This window comes from Rutilus rutilus (genome assembly GCF_951802725.1).
Source record: "Rutilus rutilus genome assembly, chromosome: 4".
In the NCBI taxonomy this organism is placed as follows: Eukaryota; Metazoa; Chordata; class Actinopteri; order Cypriniformes; family Leuciscidae; genus Rutilus; species Rutilus rutilus.
The window spans coordinates 36,360,532-36,382,567 of record NC_140212.1 but is presented as its reverse complement, the minus strand read 5'-3'; the positions used below and the strand labels follow the sequence as shown (position 1 = coordinate 36,382,567).

The window sequence follows — 22,036 nt, the reverse complement described above, 5'->3', positions numbered from 1 at the left end:
CTCATAAAACAATACATTGATTTAAACGTTGTAAAACAGTTTTTTTGTCAGAAGAGGTTTATGCATGGGAGTGGTAATGGCTATAAATATTAATGAGATTCAGACCAGGGGTGTGACATAGACACCCCCCCAATGACTAATGGCCCATCGCAGCCTGAACAAAAGAAGTAGAGGAGGTTTTGTTTTTCAATCTGTTTTATTGTAATTCCTCTATGTGGAGGAACATAATGTTCTAAATTTGCTCTAAGCAAATCAAATGTGACCAAAATAAAAAAAATAATCAGTCTGTTATAAACAAAGCAATTGTGAGCGATAAACAAAAGTAACTTGTACAATCCGACCCCCCAAACATGAAAAGAGCTGAAAGAAGTTAAAGAGAAAACAAATAACGCACACTATAACCTTATAAACAATAATATGTTATAAATTATATGCGACTTTTAATACTGTAGGGCAGTAGCCTACTATTCCCGGAAGCAACCTCCGAGTGGCCCAGCCCATGGTCCCGTGTCGTCAAAAACGTTACGTAAATTCGAAATAGTGCGCGCAGAAGCACATGCGCAAAACCGTTTTGTAAAATGACAAATGAATTATTTTTATTTTATCATATGTCATTTTGAAAAAAAGGACATTTTACAAACCTACGTTTTGCGCATGTGCTCCTGCACGCACTTTTTCAGTCAGAACACAGCAATCAGAGGAGGACACGCTGAGGAATTTGTGACTGTTTCACCTGTTCAACCACATCAAAGTTTCGTAATAGTAAGTCCGTGCTTTTTCTCTTTTTTTCTTTCTCTTATGTGCTGAAGGGCCGCTGTGCCTTAGTGAAACGGTGTTTGTATGTGAAGAGCTCTTTTCCAAAACGCCATAAACCTAAAAAGCTGTCTCAAAGATCCAGCAAAAATAATGATTATGAATATGTAAAATATTGCAATAAGACATTTTAATTGTTTATTAACTTCTGGCAAAGATGAAGTTGACGATAGGCTATTGACTCGCGATCTTCGCAGTAGGCTAGTGAACGCACCAGAGAAATGCACATTTATTAGGCTACATAGTTTTTTGTTTTGGATGGTTTTGTATAGAACCAGCTTTCTGTAAATATATTTCACATTTTTTAGACCTGCGAGGCGAGTAGGCTACGGTCTGGTTCATGATGATCTCCAGTTCAAGCACCTTATGTTGTGATTGCTAGCCTTTTTACTTTTTATGTATTAAATCCAGGAAATTTGTTAATGAAAATAATATTAAAATTAAGATACAATTAAAACAAAACGAAATTCGTTTTAAAGAATGGATTTGTGCTTTCTGTTTTGAAGTCTCTGTAAAAGTTTGAAAGTCTTTTAGTGCTGCTTCAGAGTGCTCGCGTCCATAATGGAGAACTGTCACGTAATATTGTTTTTTCCTCATAAATGCGAACATGTGTCAACTAATGCAAGTAAATTTAAAAAGACTTACCCGAAATATTATCCACGGCTGGATCAAGTCGCTCAACGTTCGTCGCTCAAAATACAAACGTTCGTCGTCAGAGTCCTGCTCTTCTTCTGAGCAAAATTTGAACTCGTGTCATCTTCCAACAGCGCAGGAAAGTGAATAAATGAAACTTGCTGGTTTTAAGGCATTTCAGGGGGCGTTTACCTTATTTTGCATAGATCACATCAGCTCATTATCTTATGAATAGCGCGCTCTGCGACTGGGTGTGAACTCATTACCGATAATTAGGTGAGACGGGAGAAACTGTACTTCTCTTTAGTTTCTTACAGATTACATTGCAGGAGAATATTTGTTTTGAATGTGAATTGTTTTATTTAAAAGTAGAAATTTAAAGCTTTCTTTAGACGCATGTTTCATGGTTGTGTGATAAGTATTAGCTGAGTTTCAGTTCATTTTCCAGACTTGTTTCAGAAAGATTTTTGCGGAGACAGAGTGAGCTGAAAGCGCACCCTGTTTATTTTATTTATTTAAAAATAAAAACAAGGTTTTGATGTTAATGTGAGTGTACACAAAAAAAAGAAGACCCTCTATAGTTTATAATCATGTATTTATTTTATTAATATGACCGTAAATGACGGACTTTTTTAAGTTTATGTTGCTGCTATGTGAAAAAAATCCAGCAAAACGCGGGGGCGCGTTTGCCGACCTCAGAGGGTTAATAACAGTAAACAAAATCGTCAACTGAAATCTGCGCGGATTATCAAAAATACGACACATTTATAGGACATAATAGGGTCTCTGCGGCAAAAATGAAAGTACCCACGGCCAGCGGGTAAAATGTTTCGAAATGTCGCTTTGCACAGCAAAGCACCCGTTTTAATAAAATTATATATTAAAGTTTATATAGCCTACTTTTACATTTTCGCTGCTGTTCTAAAATGGTTTTCGCCAGCTTAACTCCCAGTGCAGGAGCTGTAGGTTACCACAGAAACGTAAGCAGTTAGTTGATTGCTGTGGTGACTCATGACACTCGCGAACAGCACTGAAAACGCACTTTTGCCGGTACAACAATTTTTTTATCGATCGTTTGTTGGTAAAGGGTGAGAGACCTTGCGAGACACATGATTTTTGCCAAAGAGCCAGGTGTGGCTCGTGAGCCATAAGTTCCCAACCACTGGTGTACGCGAATCAATAAATTACGTGACCATTTCACGAACTGCCGTGAGACTGGGCTGGTCTGACAGGGTGGGGGGCGTGGCATCACGATGGTGGCGCCTCTCCAACCCTACTCGCCGTTGTACTATTCTGTGAAACGATAGGGGGCGACTCGAGTAATTGTCCTCTAAACCATCAGGAATCAGCGGTGAGAAGAAGAAAGCTACACACGTGACAATGTTTATTTTAGTACACCACCAATACCACACTACAAAAAGAATCGTGTAAAACCCAGTAAACCCTGAGATTATTACTCGTGACAATAAAACAAAATATATGGCTATGAGAATGTGTATACAATATAACTAAATTAACAATCTCTAACATATTTTCTAATTTCACTAAACATTTCATTAAGTTTCGTGAACATTTTTATTAAACATTTTTATGTTCATTAAAAATACTTTTTATGCTATTGAATGCTCATATTTTAAATGTAAGCAACTAATTTAGACGTGCAAACTGGGTGCTGGTGTGGTGAGAAGTTCGAGCTCGGCCAGATTCGGCTCAAAGTCGTTCATCTTCGGATGCGGCGGCGCGCGCGTTGTTACAAAATCTGCCGTGCACACCGCCAGGCGAAATGGGCCCTTGCGCACCCAATGACGTCATTTTTGCCGTGCACACCTTCGCGCTCGTGCAGACGCGTCGAGTATAAACCAGGCTTCACTCGGGGTTCCGCAATCGGGCCGCGTTAAAACCGAGTGCTCGGCCGAGTGTCTTTAGCCTTAATCGGGCCGCGTTAAAACCGAGTGCTCGGCCGAGTGTCTTTAGCCTTAATCGGGCCGCGTTAAAACCGAGCGCTCGCACAGCAATCGGACTTAGATTCATGCCGAGGATCGGCCGATTGGTTTAGCCTTAATCGGGCCGCTACCGGCCCGCACAATTTTTGCTAGCTGGGATGTTGAGTAGCTGTAACGCTTTATACATTTGTTATTTGGTTAAACATAAACATAAAACCCACCTTTGAATTTCCTCTTCTCTTCATCTTATAATTCGAGTCCGGCCTCTGTGTGTGTGTGTGTGTGTGTGTGTGTGTGTGTTCTGACGATAAAGAGGGCGAAGCCATGGTTGTGCTCGTGCTCTTAAGTTCCCGCTCTCCATCTATTTGAAAATGCAGTAACGGCTGCAGCGACCTTGGGCAATCAGTTTTATGTTGCCTAACAGCAAAGTTAACATTTAACATTTATAGTGGATAACGGAGAACAAACGCCATATTATGTACACGCAATGACTTAATACTAGTCACAGATTAAAAAGTGTAACTTATACAAGTCAAATATGGCTAAAAAGCATTCGGTGCAAAGCTAGTTTAACTCACTAAATTAACGTCAAGTGGCTTAAACATTTATATTTTCGACTTGTGAATTACATATAGACATAAATTATCAGAACTCACCTTTCAATTTCGTCTTCTTCAAGTTAAATATTTCAAATAAACCAATAAACTCGACCGCTGCTGTCATGTAAGGATAGCCTGCTTCCAGCTGTCAGTTAGGAAAATTCCTTGGCTGAAGCGATTTCGACCAATCAGCGTCTTGTCGCTATGCCAAATACTCAATACATCAACCAATCATGAATGAAACAGTAATTTGACCTATCACTGCACCCTTGATGTGAGAACAATTAATTTTGCTTCCAATTGCTAACACACAATTTTGCTAAATATTTTTTTCCTGGTTTTATTAAAATACTTAACACAATTTACACACCCAAACTGCAAAATACCTAATATATCATGCAAAATGAAGCACTGCAACCAAAACTACATTTAGTATTTCACTTCACCACAAAATGGCACACACTTCATTCATATCACCAGATTTTTGTCTAACCAACTACACTGTTGGGCATAAAATCACTTTAGTATGTTTTGCCATAATACTAAAATAGTTCAAATTATAGAAAATTCTTCAGATTGTTTTCATAAATATTTGCAGATACCGCTGATTTCAGATTTCAGATAAGATTTCAGACCGCTGTTGAAACATTTATTTTTTTATTTTTCACCAAACAAGTCAGTGCAACATATGCACAGCAGATATATTTACATTAGACTGAACAAAAACATGCTCACAAAAAAAAAAAAAAAAACAGTACACTGAAAACCATGGTTCATTTTGTAGTTACTATGGCTTTACTACAAAAACCATTGTTCATTTTATGGTTACTATGGTTTTACTACAAAAAACATGGTTAAACCAAGGTTATTGTAGTAAAACCATGGTTCATTTGTAGTTACTATGGTTTGACTGCAAAAACCATAGTTAAACTATGGTTCATTTTGTAGTTACTATGGTTTTACTACAAAAACCATAGTTAAACCATGGTAACTACAAAAAAAAAAAAAACATGGTTAAACCAAGGTTACTGTAGTAAAACCATGGTTACTTGTAGTTACTATAGTTTTACTACAAAAACCATAGTTAAACCATGGTAACTACAAAAAAAAAAATTTCGTGACCTTTCCAACGTGATGACGCAATGGCACATCTCAGAGATGGTACATGACGAGCATTTGTGGTTAAAAAGTATATGTATATATATATATATATATATATATATAATTTTTTTTTTTTGAAAATGACCGATCGTTTCGCTAGATAAGACCCTTATTTCTTGACTAGGATCGTCAAGGTGTAGAGACTTTGATGCTGCACTGAGACGGACATTTGAACCTTCTTTGAACATTGATATAGTTTGGTTGCCATTGAAGTCCATTACATGGAGAAAAATCCTGGAATGTTTTCCTCAAAAACCTTAATTTCTTTTCTACTAATGAAAGAAAGACATGGATATTGGGGTGAGTAAATTATCAGGAATTTTTTTTTTTTAAGTGAACTAATCCTTTAAGCAGCGAGTTACTTCATTGTTCTGGAAACGCACCCCTGGTCGAGTCCAAGTCAGTGACGGCTGCTGGTCTTTCAAAGAGGGGAAGCTCATTTTCATTATTTCATTTATAAATAATATACATCATTATTTATTTTTTATATGTACACCTATACATGTTAGTGTATAATTATTACATACATACATACATATATATATATATAGTATATACACAGTATATATATATATATATATATATAGTATATACATTATATATATATATATATATATATATATATATATATATATATATTGTTTTGTGGTGCTTAATTTAAACCCTTGCTTGGGTATTAAATATAGACACCTTCTACCTTATTTTGTTTATTCTCAGGTTAGGTAAAGTCAGTCGAATTCATTCTAAACAGTAAGTATATAAATTTCCATACTTACAATCCAGTCGAAAGACTGCTCCGTGGTTTAGTTCATCTCAATATTTTGTAAAACAGAGACTTAAGGCAGGCGAGCTTCTTACTTTCAATTATATGTATTTTTTATTAAATACAGGTTAATTAGTTTACATAAACGGTATTAATATATAAAATAAAAATAAAAGTAAATCAAAACCAAATAATTTACAAGCTTTCATCTTCATGAGGCACAATGGCAAGGCATCTAACACCGGAGAGGCCGTCCTTGGTGAATCAGCGTCTGACTGGACATGTCATTCCAGCTCTTTTAAAGTCCATCAACTTTTGGACATCTTCAGAAATCTCCTCCTGGAAACTCCCTAAATCTTGTTCATTGGTCATCCTCTCCTGGAAACCCCCTAGGACTTGGTTATAAAGCCTTTGTCTCTCCATCCTCCTTCTTTTGGACCTCCTCTCCATCGCTGCATCCCCTGTGTCCCGTCCGCAACACATAGACGGTAATGATTGCATTTTTCTTCTTTCTTTGGCAAAGCTCTTTCTAATACATTTTCAATTTCTCTCTACTCTGCCATATGCTTAATAAATGCTTACAACATTCAGTGTGATCTGTTTTTCTTTATAAACCATCTTCTCAATAAATGACTTTACAAACAACAGTTGTGGTGTCTTTTCTTTTTAACCAATCAATAAAACAATTTTAAATGAAACATGTGTCAGTGTCTTTTCTATAAACCAATAAAACAATTTCAAATAAAAACTCTTTACAGTGTTTTTCTTAATATAAGGTTTCTTATAAAAACCTTTTACAGTGTTTCCATAAGGTTTCTTATAAAAACCTTATACAGTGTTTCCATATAATAAAGTCATTGTCTCACCAGGCTATGTTTCCAGAGACGCTTAAGATGAAACTTCACGAGACCGGCGAGATGCCTCCACAGGGTGGGAGATACGCGGCGTGATTGACAGCTTTGACACCAAATGGATATACGTGAAAATCAGATGACATGATTTCACAACTTTTCATTGGTCATTTAGATATGTGAAGCATACTGTATACGGAAATTAACCTGGACATTCTATCCGTCGAAAAATCTCAAAATCGGCAAAATGGACATACGCGGTTTTCATCTGACAGCGACGATATATATATATATATATATATACATACATAAACAGTTTTATTAATTCATTTATAAATAATATATTTTATTATAGTTTTTGTTAATTTTTTTTGGTTGCTGATAAATAAAAAAAATAGAAATCAGGTCGACAATAGCCACTTTCCGACCAAGTAGTTCTAGGAACTTAGTTCTAGGAACTGTCCACTTCTAAACAGTTCTAAGAACTACTCTCCCCCAAACTCGGTTTTGCTGTTTGCGTTCGCACTAGCCAAGTGGCCATAGGAACTGGTAGGAGGGGTAAGGGAGTGATGCAAGCACGGTGACTTTTATTTTGACGGCGCGACCCACCTTTATTTTGGCGGCGCTGAGAACGCCAGTGCAAACAATGCTCGCATTCTCTGAGTTTATTAGTTAGCGATCTGTCTAACAGTACTGTTTAATATCTTATTAGATAGAACTGTTATAGAAAGTAGACAGTATATGAAAAAAGGTTATTAGCCAATGCCGTGTGGTTGATGTCCAGTGTTGCTAGCTGGGCAGATAAACATAATCATGTTTGGCTTGGTCCCCTCAAAGTTGTGTTGGATTTTCTCTTCAGCATAAAGGTTTAGAGACCCATCTATCACTGTTTTCCATGTTTGTATAGTTAGTAGGGGTGACCCCGAATAGTCGAAGATTCGATGCTTCGATAGGAGGAGCCTGATTCGACTACCGATCTCATGGTCGAATCTTCGCAGAGGTGTTATGAAACGAGGATCATGCCACTTTGGCTATATGAGGGCGCTCAATTTCTCATAGAACTAGCTTTTATGTCAATACGTTAATATTCAGCCTATTATGATAATGCTGTATATGCAAATGTGCAAAGAAAGAAGCTTTTAATAAATATTTTTTAACGTGCGTGAATAAATCCAAACACCCCGTGACAGATTTAAGTTTCACTTTCGATCCGTGACCGACAGAGGAGCGTCTTCGCGGCAAGGATTTAAATCTTTAACAATGTCTGGGATAAGAAAATCTAAAGTGAGGATGTACACCATCAGAAAGGATATTCTCCAAGGCTGGATTTAGCATCAGGAAAACCATTATCGCACTTCTGCCGGCCAACGTTAACATGTTTCACGCATTGACTGGGTTTCACGTTAGAATGTATTTTATCCGCGCGCACAATTTGAAAAGACTCCAACGGACAGACAGAGTGAAAGGCTGGATTTGTTCTCGCAATCAGGTAGGGTACAAGTGATTTCAAAACTTTTCAGCCGGTTCTAATTTGATTTTTGGATGCTGTGAACATTTTTAGCTAAAAAGACTGCCTCCAGTTTAGCATTTATTGTTGTTTCTGCAGTTAAAAAGACAAAGTAGAAAATTCTGGCTACTATCGTTATTTTAATAATTTCTTTATTTTATTTTATTTATTAATCTGTCAGGGTTATCTAATCTAACTATTTATGGCTTGTGTTTTGAATATATGTTCCCCTGCACTTTAGGCATTTTGCACACATTTGCTCCTCATCTTGTGACTTGATTCTAATTTATTTCGTTTTGTATTTTTTATTTATTAGAAAGGTATAGGCCTATTCTGTTCTAATTTAATTTTAGTAAATTAATTGTTTATTTTTTCGGTGCATCGATGTTGTGCTGTAGGCTGGCCTGCTCGCACAGGTAATTTAGCCGATTTAATTTGATTTGCATGTGAAATGCAAATCCTGTCTGCAGTGTGGCCTTTCTGGAGTTATGTTATTTCTTAGTTTTATTGATCCAAAATGTTTTTATACATTTTCTTCTATATCTTTGTGTGATTTTCTGTACATCGCGGCTTTGAAACGTTAAAGCCCCGCCCCCATACACATGATTCGACTATTAGTCGACTATAGGCAAGACATGACGATTCTGATTCGACTATGAAAATCCATAGTCGGGGACAGCCCTAATAGTTAGTTTATGGAGTAAATATAGGCTATAATCTGTGTGTTTACATTCTAGCTGTTTTAAAAATGGCTGGTGCTGGTGTTCCGCGTGCGTTCGGTCAATCAGCGTACACTAACGTCACGGATAGTTCCTATAGTGCTGGTTTAGACCCTACTCTGAAGTAGGACCCAAATTAGTTCCTACAAATGGAGTTCCTAGAACTAAAATCGCTCCTAGTTCCTGCGGTGCGAACACGCCGGCATCCGGGTACTTTAGCCAATAGTTCTAGGAACTGTGAAAAGGTTCCTCCGGTCAGAAAGCGGCTTATATTAGCACTGTCTGCCATCATGTGCAGTTTGCTAGCTGGCTAGTTCACCCCTACGACTAGCCTAGCCTACTGTATGAATGAACGAATGAATGAATGAACAAACGATCTAAAAAATAGATATTAAACTCGAAGGAGGAAATGTGGGAATTAGGTTAAACTGAAACAAGGAATGTGGTGTATAATTGTGAAAAATGTATGATGAAAATTGGCTAGCAATTTAGCCAAGCAAATACCAAGAAATAGGTAGTTTGAAGTTTTGAAGTTTGAAGTTTTAAAGTTTCCGAAGTTTGTCTTTCGACTACACTTACAAAATCCGCGATGGGACTGAGCTTGAATAGTTTCAGCGTCAGCGACTTTTTATAGTACAAAATCGCTGTCAATCAAGAGGAGATGCAGTCTTTCGACAGACCCTCCAATCATCACGCAGAAGCCCGGAGTCCAGGCTAGCCCACTCCTCATTAACCCCAGAGACGCTGAGCGTCCGCGGGCGGGACATAATCGCAGCATTTATCCAATGACCGTCGAGTTTCGAAGCACTGAAAAAAACTGTTCTAAGCTGCCCCATTGAAGTCAATGGACACTGGGCTTCAACAAGGAAATGCACTGTGACACTATGGGAATGTATGAGAAGGAAATCGAGTCAGCCGACCTGCTATGGTCCTGTCCCAAATGGAACCCTGAGCAGTCGCGGTCTTCCTACGAGTTCGCACTTTCGTGACGTAACGCTGCTTTGACTGTCAGGAAGAAGTCTGCTGTGGAGCTCACATCAGTGCAGGCTCGGCAAGTGCGCATCGAGGGCGCATATCGACTAAATGACAAATGGGACACCCTACGGTCTCACGGACTCCGATCTTAAGCTAGATGGAACTGGATTAAATACTTTGAATGTTTCAATTCCCATCTTCTGGATCTTCTGATGTCACCTGAATCATAATCATACACAGTTTGTTTGTTGGCCAAAGGAGAACTGACCCCCAACTGAGCCTGATTTCTCCCAAGTTTTTTTTTTTTTGTCCATTCTGTCACCTGGAGTTTTGGTTCCTTGCCACTGGTTTGCTTAGTTACACCTATTATTGCTTCAACAACATTATATGAGAACTGAACCGAGCTGGACGATGACATCACTGTTTTCTCTAGAGCTGCCGTAGAGATAAATTAACTAAATTAATAACTAATGATTTTTACTATGGAAATGAATCAACACTGAACTTATTAAGCTGTACAATGACACTTTTTTCTGTACAGCCGAAACAAACTTTGTTGCACTATTTTCCTGTTATCACTGTAAAGATGCTTTGAAACAATCTGTATTGTAAAAAGCGCTATATAAATAAAGGTGACTTGACAGGAAAATATAGGTTTTACCCTTAACGCTAGGATAACGAAAGTTACAATCACTTTAGTTTTCAACATTATCAGTGGTAAAAGGAAATATTCTCAAAGCCTTTAAAGCAGGGAAAGTTATTTATTAAGCTACATGTTTAAATATACAGACAGTAGAATGGAAAAATATACTCTATAGAGAAACATAACTGTGAAGGAGAGGCTGTAAAAGCCTTTCTTGTAGTATGAGGTTATGCACCGATGTACAAAAGTGGCAGGATTAAACAGATCAACAGTTACCTTTCCTTCTTATACCCTGAGCAAATCATTGCTAAACATGATCGGAATACCAACACTAAAACCAGTCGCACTCTGACAGAACCTATGAGAAAGTAATAATTAACAAAGGTAAAAACACAGCTCACTTTATGGTACTGTAAAACAAGCCAATATCAATGTTATCATTAGAGCATAAATCCACTTTCCCAAAATCTAGGACATGCTTTTACATGAAAAGTTGTAAATCAGGTTAATAATTACATTTAACCTATTTTTACGTCATTAAATTCAAGTTGACGAGTTCTGTGCATTTATTCAGTTTTACATCTGTTGACACAGGATGTTGTTGCATGTGGAGGAAAAATAACATTTAAATTAGTTTTGTGGATTCAACACAAGTTGAAATCTATCTGCTACATTTGTGGCATGATATCAGCCACCACAGAAATAACTGTCTCGTTCTTTAGTTTAAAAAACTTTGTCAGGCACTTACAATGGAAATAAATGAGCCAAGCAGAAAATATTAAAATACACACTCTTTAATGGTATAGCCATTATACCATTGGCTCATAGCCAATATATGTGAACATCACTTACTTATTTTGTCTGTGTACATTTATTTGATTGAATTGAATTGAATTTATTTAATTTAAAGAACATGGTGCTCTTTAGGGTAAAAAATAATCCCATAAGGAGAGGCCCCCAGAAGGTTCATCAGGGTGAATTAAGAATCCACAAGTGTGGTAGTTTACTTCTCTCAGCTGACAGTATTCCACAACTGCAGAAGATTCCATTTCAAGGTCTCTCTTCATGTCTGCTGTCTGGCAAGTTCCCTTGTAGATTCTTTCAGCTGAGTTCTGTCCACACACATGACAAACCTCCCTAAAATGTGACACTGTTACCTGGGGTTTTCGGACCGAGTGCTAAGCATGTTGATGCACTCTGTTCTTTGGTGGCATGCTCTATCTTGTGAGCCATATCCAATGTTACTGCCAGTGACCTCATGGGTGGTTGTCCATGTTCGCTATTTTGATGGTGAGTAATGTTGCATGCTGTTGCTGCTGGCTGCTGGTATGACAGCACACTTCCATACTGAACTTTACCAAAGGCAGAATCCACCAAAGAATCCTCATGTGACATCCTGATAGTGGTGACTGAAGGAGCTACAGCACTGGCAAAGTCCTTATGCCTCTGCTGCTTGGAGGACTGAGAGCTCAGGCACCGACACCCTTGTAAAGGGTACTCATGAAATGAAATTAAAAGATAAATGTATTAAGCAAAAAGTAAATTTCCTAGTTTTTAGTCTGTCTAATGTTTCATATTTTTCATTTTAAACTATATTCATCTTTAGTATGAAATTGTTGTGTTGTACCTTAAACCCTCGGAAAGCTTCCTCTCTTTGGCACTTGCAGACAGAGCCACCATTCTTTTGACAGGACCTGGCTTCACTCCCTAGAACAGGGGTACTCAATTAGAAACCTAAAAGGTCCACTTACCAAATTTCCCTTACGTCCAGGGTCCGGAACAGTGATGGCTCAAAATCCAAAAACAGAACTCCAACAAAAAAGGTGGTAAATCCCCCAAAACGTTCAAACTATGTACAAAAGGTGATGTGGTCTGGCCTTATTAGTGTGAAAAGTGACACCTTTTTTGTGCCACCAGTTCTTTAAACTTGGGCATAAAAGGTGTGAGGGCCAAGCGGAGGCACTGATGTAAGTGTTCATTACTGAGGGTGCTTCTGTATTTGTTTTTCACCATATTCATGGTTGAAAAGGCAGACTCACAACAGTATGTTGAGGGAAACATGGTGAGAATTTGAAGGGCCATCTTCTGCAAGGAAGGAACACCTGCTGCAGCGACCATCTTAGTCCAGAAGGTGGTAGGGTCACAGAGAGACTCCTGCAGTGCAAGGTTTTCCTGAAGCTCAATTAGCTCTGATTGAAGAGAAGCAGCACTAGCCCATGGGCAGATTTTCAGGGCTTCAGTTGAAAATTCTGCAATGTTTTTAACAAGGAATGGATTTTCCATGCATAGTAAGACTTGTTTTCCCACAGGGAAATCTCCAAAGCGAGTTTGGAAATTTTAAATCAGCTTGTCCAGGAATTCAGCATGATTGTGATGATGATGTTTTCCTGCTGTTTGATTCAGAAGCTTTGGGAAGTGAAGCAGGTCCTGCTGTAAGTCACACTTGAACAGCTCCAGTTTCTTCTGAAAGGCACAGACAGCTGATGTGAGGTTACACACTGTGTTATTTTTGCCCTGGAGCTTCATGTTCAGATCATTGAGATGGGAGGTGATGTCAGATAGAAATGCAACAATTTCCATTTTTTCTTCATTCTTCATGAATTCCACAAATTGTTTTGCTTTTGCACTCTTCTGATCCAACAGAAAGGTTTCCAAATCTTTCCGTAATGTCCAAAAGCGCTCCAGTACCTTGCCTTTACTAAGCCACCGGACATTGTTGTGGAGGAGCAAATCATCAAATTTGGCATTCACCTTTGTTAGGAATGAGCGCAACAAGCGATGCTGCAGAGCAGATGATGCCCTCAAAAAGTTCACAAGTCTCATTACTGTTGTCATGACCTCTGCATACTTTTCTCCAAGACTGGCACACAAAACCATCTGATGGATTATGCAATGATATGCAATGAGGTCAGGGTGATGAGCTCTCAAACGTGCCACTAATCCCCTCTCTCTTCCAGTCATACATGGAGCTCCATCAGTAGCAATGGAAATAACTTGCTTCAGATCTATCTCTCTGTCTGTCAACATCTGCATCAGTGCTTCATAAATACCATCCCCTCTTGTGTGTCCATGGAGGGCTGTGAGGCCTAACACATCTTCACAGAATTCTCTCTTCTCTTCATCAAAAAATCTGACAAACACCAGAAGTTGTGCGTTGTCTGTGTTGTCTGTGGATTCATCCAAAGCCACTGAAATGCATTTAGCCTTTTTTATTGCAGACTTCATTTGGTCAAGCAAATCATCAGCAATGACTTCAGTTCGCTTTACAGCAGTGGAGTCAGACAAAGATATTTGGTTTATTTTTTGTATTATTTCATCTTTTTGAGTTCCCTCAAACAGGGCAATTGCTATTTCATTCATGCATTCCTTCACAATCTCCGAGTCAGAGAATGGTTTCTTGTGCTTTCCTAAGACCCATGCCACTCTTAATGAGGCTTCAGTTGCACGCTCTTGTTGGGTGGCTGATCTAACTATTACACTGCATGTTGCTTGGTATGATGATTGCAGTTGTATGATTTTTCTGGCCCTTACCTCAGATCATGACTAAATTATAATGTTGATTTTGGCTTCGGTCCAAATTGTATTGCGTCTGGGTCCGGATCCGGACCGTGGTCCGCCTATTGAGTACCCCCGCCCTAGAAAATACACAGGGGCCATGTTAATATTAATACAGCAAAATTTTGAATACTAGATTACAGTATACAGCAGTCAATTCCTGAATAATGATCACTGTCCACAGAAATGCTGTTACTGACTAATCATCTAGAAAAAGTATGTATCCTAAGCTAATAAAAAATGAAACTCAAATAATACTTATTGTATTTATTAGTTTATTGCATTTCAAGTAGTTGAATTTTTTTTATAATTCTTTATAAGCAAATTAATTTAAAATTACCATTGTTCTAGGTTTGTGCCAGCTCTGCTCTGTTTCAGAACAGCTGTGAACTGGAGAAACTGCACTAATGCCAAGTTGTGAATAGTGGGCTGTTTGGTAGAGTAGTGCAACAATGTGGTTGCACAGTGCTGTGACAGCATTACAGGACAAGCTTAACCCTGACGGAACGATCTGACCCTAAATGGATTCAGTGAGAGAGGAGAGCAACAATAGCACCTAGATTGTACATTTGGATACTTTAATATAGATTTAACCACAATTCAATTCAGTTTATAAGCTGTCTGATGAGACTAAACATGACATACTTGCATGTTAGAAAATACTAATAGATAAATAGTGGAAAGCACATTTGTGACCCTGGACTACAAAACCAGTCACTGAAATTGAGATTTAAGCCTTCCATTGATGTATGGTTTGCTAGGATAGGAACTATTTGAACTTCTGGAATCTGATCTGGGTGCAAAAAAAATTTGAAACATTGAGAAAATCGCCTTTAAAATTATCCATTTATATTCACGATTTTGCTGCATTCACTCACAAAAATAAATGTTTTTTGGAGGAAATGTACAAAATATCTTCATGGAACATGATCTTTACTTAATACCCTAATCAGGGCTTGACATTAACTTTTTTGCTCACTAGCCAATGTGGCTAGTGGTTTTCCAAAGTTACTAGCCACACAGCATTTTAACTAGCCACATTTTTGTTGTTGTGAAATTACCTGATAAAAGTTGACTATGGCGTGCTAAAATTTACTTGAACTTGATTTACAACCCTTTTAAATGTAAAACCACTGTACACACCAAAATAAAGACTACATAAATATATAACAATACAGGTCATTATCATTAGCTCTGATAAGGTTGTGTGTAAAGCTCCTTTTTTAAAATAAAACCATGTAGGCTATTATGTAGCCTATGATATGTCGCCACTAGTGATGGGAAGTCCGGTTCTTTTCCGCGAACCGGTTCTTTCGGACAGTTCGTTTCAATGAACCGGTTCAAAAAAACGGTTCACCAGTTCTTTTACGTCATCACGTAATGACGTCAATTCTATCATCCCGGCGTATAAATATACATTCAAATAAAGGCATTTGTAATCATAACTTCAGTACTCATCGTCATAATCATCTTGGATAGGTTTCTTACATTTACGTTTTGAAAATGAACCCTGTAGTAGGCCTAAGGCAATGCGCAAACGCGGATGTTTTACATGTCTTAAAGTGAATAAACTGGTCTTCATCATTTTTATTTTATTTGCAATTAAATAAACTTACATTTCGCAGAATTCGGCCCCTCATTCAAGTCATTGGTTCACCCGTGCTCATGTAACAGCACAGCACAGACAGTATATAAACACAGCATCAGTTGGCCAAAAGAAAGTTCGGTTCAGAGACGGTGCGATCACGCATGCGCAGTCTCTCCAGCTCATCGGTTCTCCGTATCGAACGTGTCCGAAAGAAACAGTTCTCGGTTCTGTGCTGGTGATCCGAGAACTGCTGCAACAACCAGTTCTTGACTCGAGAACCGTAGCATGCCTGTGTGTGAGCTGAAACTACTGAAACCTTACTAGGCTAAATCAGTCGACAAAACTAAAAACTCGATGCATGTCTCCAGTATGTTTAATACGTTATGTTTTGATTAACACATAAACATTTGCACCCTTTAAAACCTTGGAAAGAGTTTAGGCTACGTCAAAAACGTATATCACCTTACTTAGAAATTAAATGATCTGTTCCTGAAAATAATGTTTTAGTATAATAATAAATGTTTAGTTTTATAATCCATTCATTGTTTCCAATCTTTAAAATAATACAGTGAAAAGGCAGTAGCCTATGTTATAAACATGTTTCTAACATGTTTTATTTTGTTACACTTATTGATGTTCAATAAAATACTTAAGAAACATGCATTTCGTCCCTCTGAAAAAATTGCACGCATGCTCAGCTCATCAGCTCATCGGTTCTCCGTATCGAACGCGTCCGAAAGAAACAGTTCACAGTTCTGTACTGGTGATCCGAGAACCGCTGTACCTGTACGTTCGGCAGTGCGCGCATGCTCAGTATCAACTGCTCGTGCTCATCACTTCTCTCAGCACAACATATCTCAGTTCAGTGAACTGTTGGATTTACTGGAGTAACATATATGCCTACTCCGGGATATTGGTTTATTTTGAGTCGAAGGGACTGTCAGGACTCATGTCCGAAAGTGAGTAACTTAACTTGTGGATCAGCGCTGACGCAAGACGCGAACTGTTTCGAACGATTCAGTCCGATTTAGTGTACTGGTTCGACCAGTTCACTAAAAAGAACCGGTTCAAAAGAACGATTCGTTCACGAACCGGCCATCACTAGTCGCCACATTGCTCCACCAGCATACGACATAACTCCAGCAGGGCAGCTAGCTGTCTCTTCGATTCTTTGTTGTCGGTCACTAGCGACAATACTCATTAGGGCTGTCAAAATTGCTCAAAAATGACCTTCGAATATTCCCTCTAAAAAAACCACATAGCTTATATTCGAACTATTTGAACATCTGGTTGCGCATGTCAATGACGCGCATTACGTCAATAACAGGACAAATTAATACAAAGAGACATAACTACTTGTATAGGTAGTTTATTTAAGTTTAAACATATTTGACAACGTATTACCTACACGAAAACAAGTAAATCAACTAATGGCCAAGACCGCAGACCTCACTCACTCTCTCGCTCGCTCACTCGCAGGCACTCTTTCTCTCTCTCGCCCTCACCCTCAGCACCAAACGCGAATAGAGCGTCTGGCGCGAGTGTAAAGACGCGTTTACGCGCGTCTGGAGGTCTTGCGGCATGAATGAGGCGTCACGCGCTCTGTGCATAACAGTTTAAATGAACAACAACAATAAGCAAATGTTGAGTGCTGATCAAGAGTTTTGTGCAAGCAATTTAAGGTCGCGACTCTTATATAGCAGGCTTCATACAGTGATTGAAACAAATATTATTAACATTAATTGAAGTTTTACAGTATATATAACCGACATTGAACGCTCCGAGCGAGCTGTGCTGTGGTAAACATGGAACTTTTCCTTGACATGAAACGGTAAATAATCAAACCAGTGGAAGCCTGCAGTGCATGAAACTGCTGTATCTAACCTACCTTATTCATGCAATATCTATTCAGTCAGTACAGTAGCCTACACTTTAGTAATGTTTCTGTTTAACGTTAAATAAAATGACCCCTCAGGCAGCGCGCCCACTCGCAAAGCAGACAGCCGCGCCTCTGTTACCGCGGGCGTTTTTCCACATTCGAATATTAATTTTCACCTTCGAAATTCTGTTTTTTAAAACTATTCGAATATATATATTAGAATTTAGAGTATTCGTTGACAGCCCTAATACTTATGGGAGTTGTAGTGTCGTAGTGTCACAATTATTTCAGAAGCCTTTTGAAAAGACTACAATTATTCAACCCGCCAAAGTGGCTAGTTGGAGTGACTGTGTTACCCGCCACGAGCAAAATCCACCCGCATTTGGCGGGTTGGCGGGTGTTAATGTCAAGCCCTGACCCTAATGATTTTTGGCATAAATGAAAACTGAAAATTTTGACCCATACAATGTATTGATTGCTATTGCCACAAATATACCCGTGCGACTTATGAGGTTTTGTGATCCAGGGTCACATTTGTCCTTTGAAGCAAATGGTACAGATGTGTCATAAAACACCCTACTTAAAGGGATAGTTCACCCAAAAATGAAAAATCTGTCATTTACTCACTTTAAATTGTCCTCTTTATATTTTCTTCTGTTTTGTAAAGCTGTGCAACAATGTACATTATAAAAGGTGATGAACAAATACATTGAAATTGAATTGTAATATAAAATGCTTTGGATTAAATCATCTGCCAAATGTATAAATGTAACATTGGTCGCACTCTTGACAGATGAGAAAGTAATTATTAACAGATAAAAACAGCTCACTTTATTCTACTGTAAAACAAACCAATGTCAATGTTATAAATAGTGCATAAATCCACTTTCCCAAAATCTAGGGCATTCTTTTACATGACAAGTTGTAATCAGGTTAATAATTACATTTAACGTTTTAATACGTCATTAAATTTAAGTTGACAAGTTGTATGCATTTATTCAGTGTTACATCTGTTGACACATGATGCTGGTGCATGTAGAGGAATAATAACATTTAAATTAATTTTTTGGATGCAACACAAGTTGAAATCTATCAGCAACATTTGCGGCATGATATACATCACCACTGAAATAACTACTTGTTCTTTAGTTTAGTTTTTTAATTGTCAGGCACTTACAATGGAAATAAATGGTAAGAGTCATTTGACCATCTATATCAGAGGTCAGAAATATATCAGAATTCGGGATAATCACTGGCACGAGACAATAGCTAATGTATTTCATTTAAATAAAGTCACTCAAACTTGCATCTGGACGTACATTTTGAGGTAATCATTCCTCACAGTCACAGAGCCTGTCTTATTACGCCTGTCCAATCACACTATTAAAGTGTGAGATCCGACAATCCATTCACACGACCACAGGTTTCTGAGATTATCCCTTTGCATGCTATAATGATGCCGACCTCTGATCTATATAATTGTATTTTTTTAAAGGGAGAGAGATGAATCAGAGTTATTTTCTGTTCTGATTAACATAGTGCTGCAAATGTTGTGAATCCAGAACATCCCTTTGATTATGATTAACAATTAACTTGATCTACCTGAAGTGATATAGATAAAGTACAAAAGACAGTAAATCAGGACACTATAAAAGCAACACGAGAGGCTGTGAGGATGACAGAGCAAGAGCTGGAAACAAACATCAGTGAAGAATGAAGGGTTTAGTATGTTTACTGCTGCTGTTGGAAACCTTTGTGTGTGTCGTACAGCATCAGGTAGATGGAGGACTCAATGAGAATGAGATCAGTCAACAGCTCAGATCTGAGGACGGAAGACAGAATCCACCTCAAACAGACACTTTGAGAGATGAAGCTTCAACTGACAGCCAACAAAACTACCATCTGTTCTTCACTGACATCCATGCAGCGCTGAGAGAACTGACCGCCACCGTTACAGAGCAGAAAGTGAACATCAGAGAACTGACCGCCACCGTTACAGAGCAGAAAGTGAACATCAGAGAACTGACCGCCACCGTTACAGAGCAGAAAACCAACATCAGAGAACTGACCGCCACCGTTACAGAGCAGAAAGTGAACATCAGAGAACTGACCGCCACCGTTACAGAGCAGAAAACCATCAACAGAGAACTGACCGCCACAGTTGCAGAGCAGAAAGGAAACATCAGAGCTTTAGAGACGCGACTGAGTGAACAACAGACGTTTATCCTAGAAGAGCTGAACAAGAAAAATGATGGTACCTCAACAAAACATTCACTCTTTTATCAATGATCCTCAAAGTGAATCACAAATGAAATACATTGCATAGTGTAAATGTTAGTTTAAAGTTGAGTGTATACCTTGTTATCTATTACAATAAACAGTGTAAATTTCATTTAACAGAATCATTCCTTCCAGTGGCGGCTGGTGCTAAAAAAATTTGGGGGGGCTCAACAAACTGAATTATTAATCCAGGACTGAATGTAGGCTAATTGTTAAATAACAATTTAACAGTGATAATGTAGCTATCATTAGCCTAAAGTTTAGCTAAAACTTCAGCCGGTAGGGTTGGGAAATAGCCAATTGCCAAATAAATCTGAATTTTTGTAAATCTGAGTATTTAATTATTATTTTTCTATTTGAATAAAAAAAAACTGTATTTAATTTTATTTTTTAATTATTTAATATCCCTACAAACAATATTGAAGGTTATAAAAACAAACATAGTGAAACCTTGCTGTCTATCTGCAGTCTATCCAAAAAAGGGGTCAAATCACATTACATTCTAACATTGCAACATTACAATCTAAAAACAAAATAATGCTTTTTAAAGAAGTAGTTAAATTTACTAAACTTAAAATAAAAATAAATAAAAACAAAGCTAATATCATAAAAATACACATGTAGGTTTGAAAATCTCTAGCACATTTATGTTCACCAACAACAACAAATATTCAACAACAAATATTTTAGCTAAATATATTTATAATTTAGTGCTAATGTATATTTTAGTCAGAATAATTGCGCTCCTATTCTATTGCGCTCCGTCTGTTCGGCGCGCATGCACGCGGCGGCGCTCGTTCACGGAAGTTTAGCTCATGACAACAAGCTGGAAATATTGACTTTCTAACATTTACAGATGGAGAATATGTCCGTGAAATGTAAGTTATGCACTGAGGAAATTATTGGATGTCACTTCAGCTTATGGATAAATATTATTAGAGGTATATTTGTTTCAACCAATCGCTGCACAAGTGAAGTTTACGTTTGATGACGAAAGCACGTTAGTGCGAGCCCTCCCGGAACCCATAGAGAATGCATTGCAGTGCCTGCAGTTCGAAAAAAAAAATCTTTGAATGTAAGTCTATGGGAACACTCTGGGCGATTTTCGGCCATAGTGAAATCGCCCAAAAAGAGGCGGTACTCCACAGAACGTGACTTGGCGCTGATTGGACTATATCCAGAGGCAGAACAACAGTGAGTGACTGCTAGCGTAACTCTGTGGTTGAATGAGATTGTGATTGAAAAAGTCCCTTTCACACTTTTGGTAGTGCGTCGCCCAATCGCCCTAATGAAGAAACCGCCGCTGATTCCTTCACAGAAATATCAAATCTTACTCTGGGTCAAGTGGAGTTGAGAAAGGAAAATAGAGGTGAAACTGCTTGAATGATGTTAAATTCAGTGTATATATTCTCAGTGTAATAGAGTAATATATAACAATATTGCTTATGTTTTTCAATAACAGACAGAGAAATAGCTTTTTCAGCTTCACTGATGCAATCTAGCAGTGGATATATTGGTCCTTTTACCACTGAAATCACACTAACCTACATGAACGTCTTCACAAACAAAGGGAACGCCTACAACCCAATTACAGGTAATTATCAATGAAATGAGTCATAAAACTCAGTTTATAATAATGAAAACCCTTCTGCTCCATTCAGACCTCTCTGCAGTTGTGTAATGTGTATAATGCTGGGTACACACCAAAAGATTTTTTTCATCTTATAAGATTTTCAAAATGTGATAGACCACAAACATGAGGAGAAAAAATCCTAGATTTAACCATTTTGCTCCAATAGTGTGTGATTTTCTCTGAAAATCACACAAACAGATTTTCAACCAGAGTCTCGACTGTGGAAATCTCGCGAGACTTCAGAATAAGCATGGTGGATGATATGCAGGAAGAAATTGCGATGCTAGTGTTTGGAATGATTTTCACAGAATTCACAAAAAAAAAAAAAAACCATCCCTCCATCTCTGCTGTCCACATCAATTTCACTTTGTGCTGTGCCATGACTGCGTTTGTTATGCTTCCGTCTTCCATCATCTCGCTTTCTGATTGGATATTGTTTCGTTTCACGTGATAATCTCTAGAGCGTGCGCACGTTTGTCCTCGGGGTTCCCTCA

At 38.1% G+C, this 22,036-nt stretch overlaps 1 protein-coding gene across 1 annotated transcript; it reads left to right on the top strand.

The window, feature by feature from the left end:
* Positions 1-19,312: 19,312 nt before the first annotated feature.
* Positions 19,313-21,532, top strand: LOC311289763 (uncharacterized protein). The gene is made up of 3 exons (XM_084408015.1): positions 19,313-19,883; positions 21,228-21,278; positions 21,372-21,532. The coding sequence occupies exons 1-3, from the start codon at positions 19,343-19,345 to the stop codon at positions 21,515-21,517; spliced, it is 738 nt and encodes a 245-aa protein (XP_084264141.1). The 5' UTR covers positions 19,313-19,342; the 3' UTR covers positions 21,518-21,532.
* The last annotated feature ends 504 nt before the right edge of the window (positions 21,533-22,036 follow it).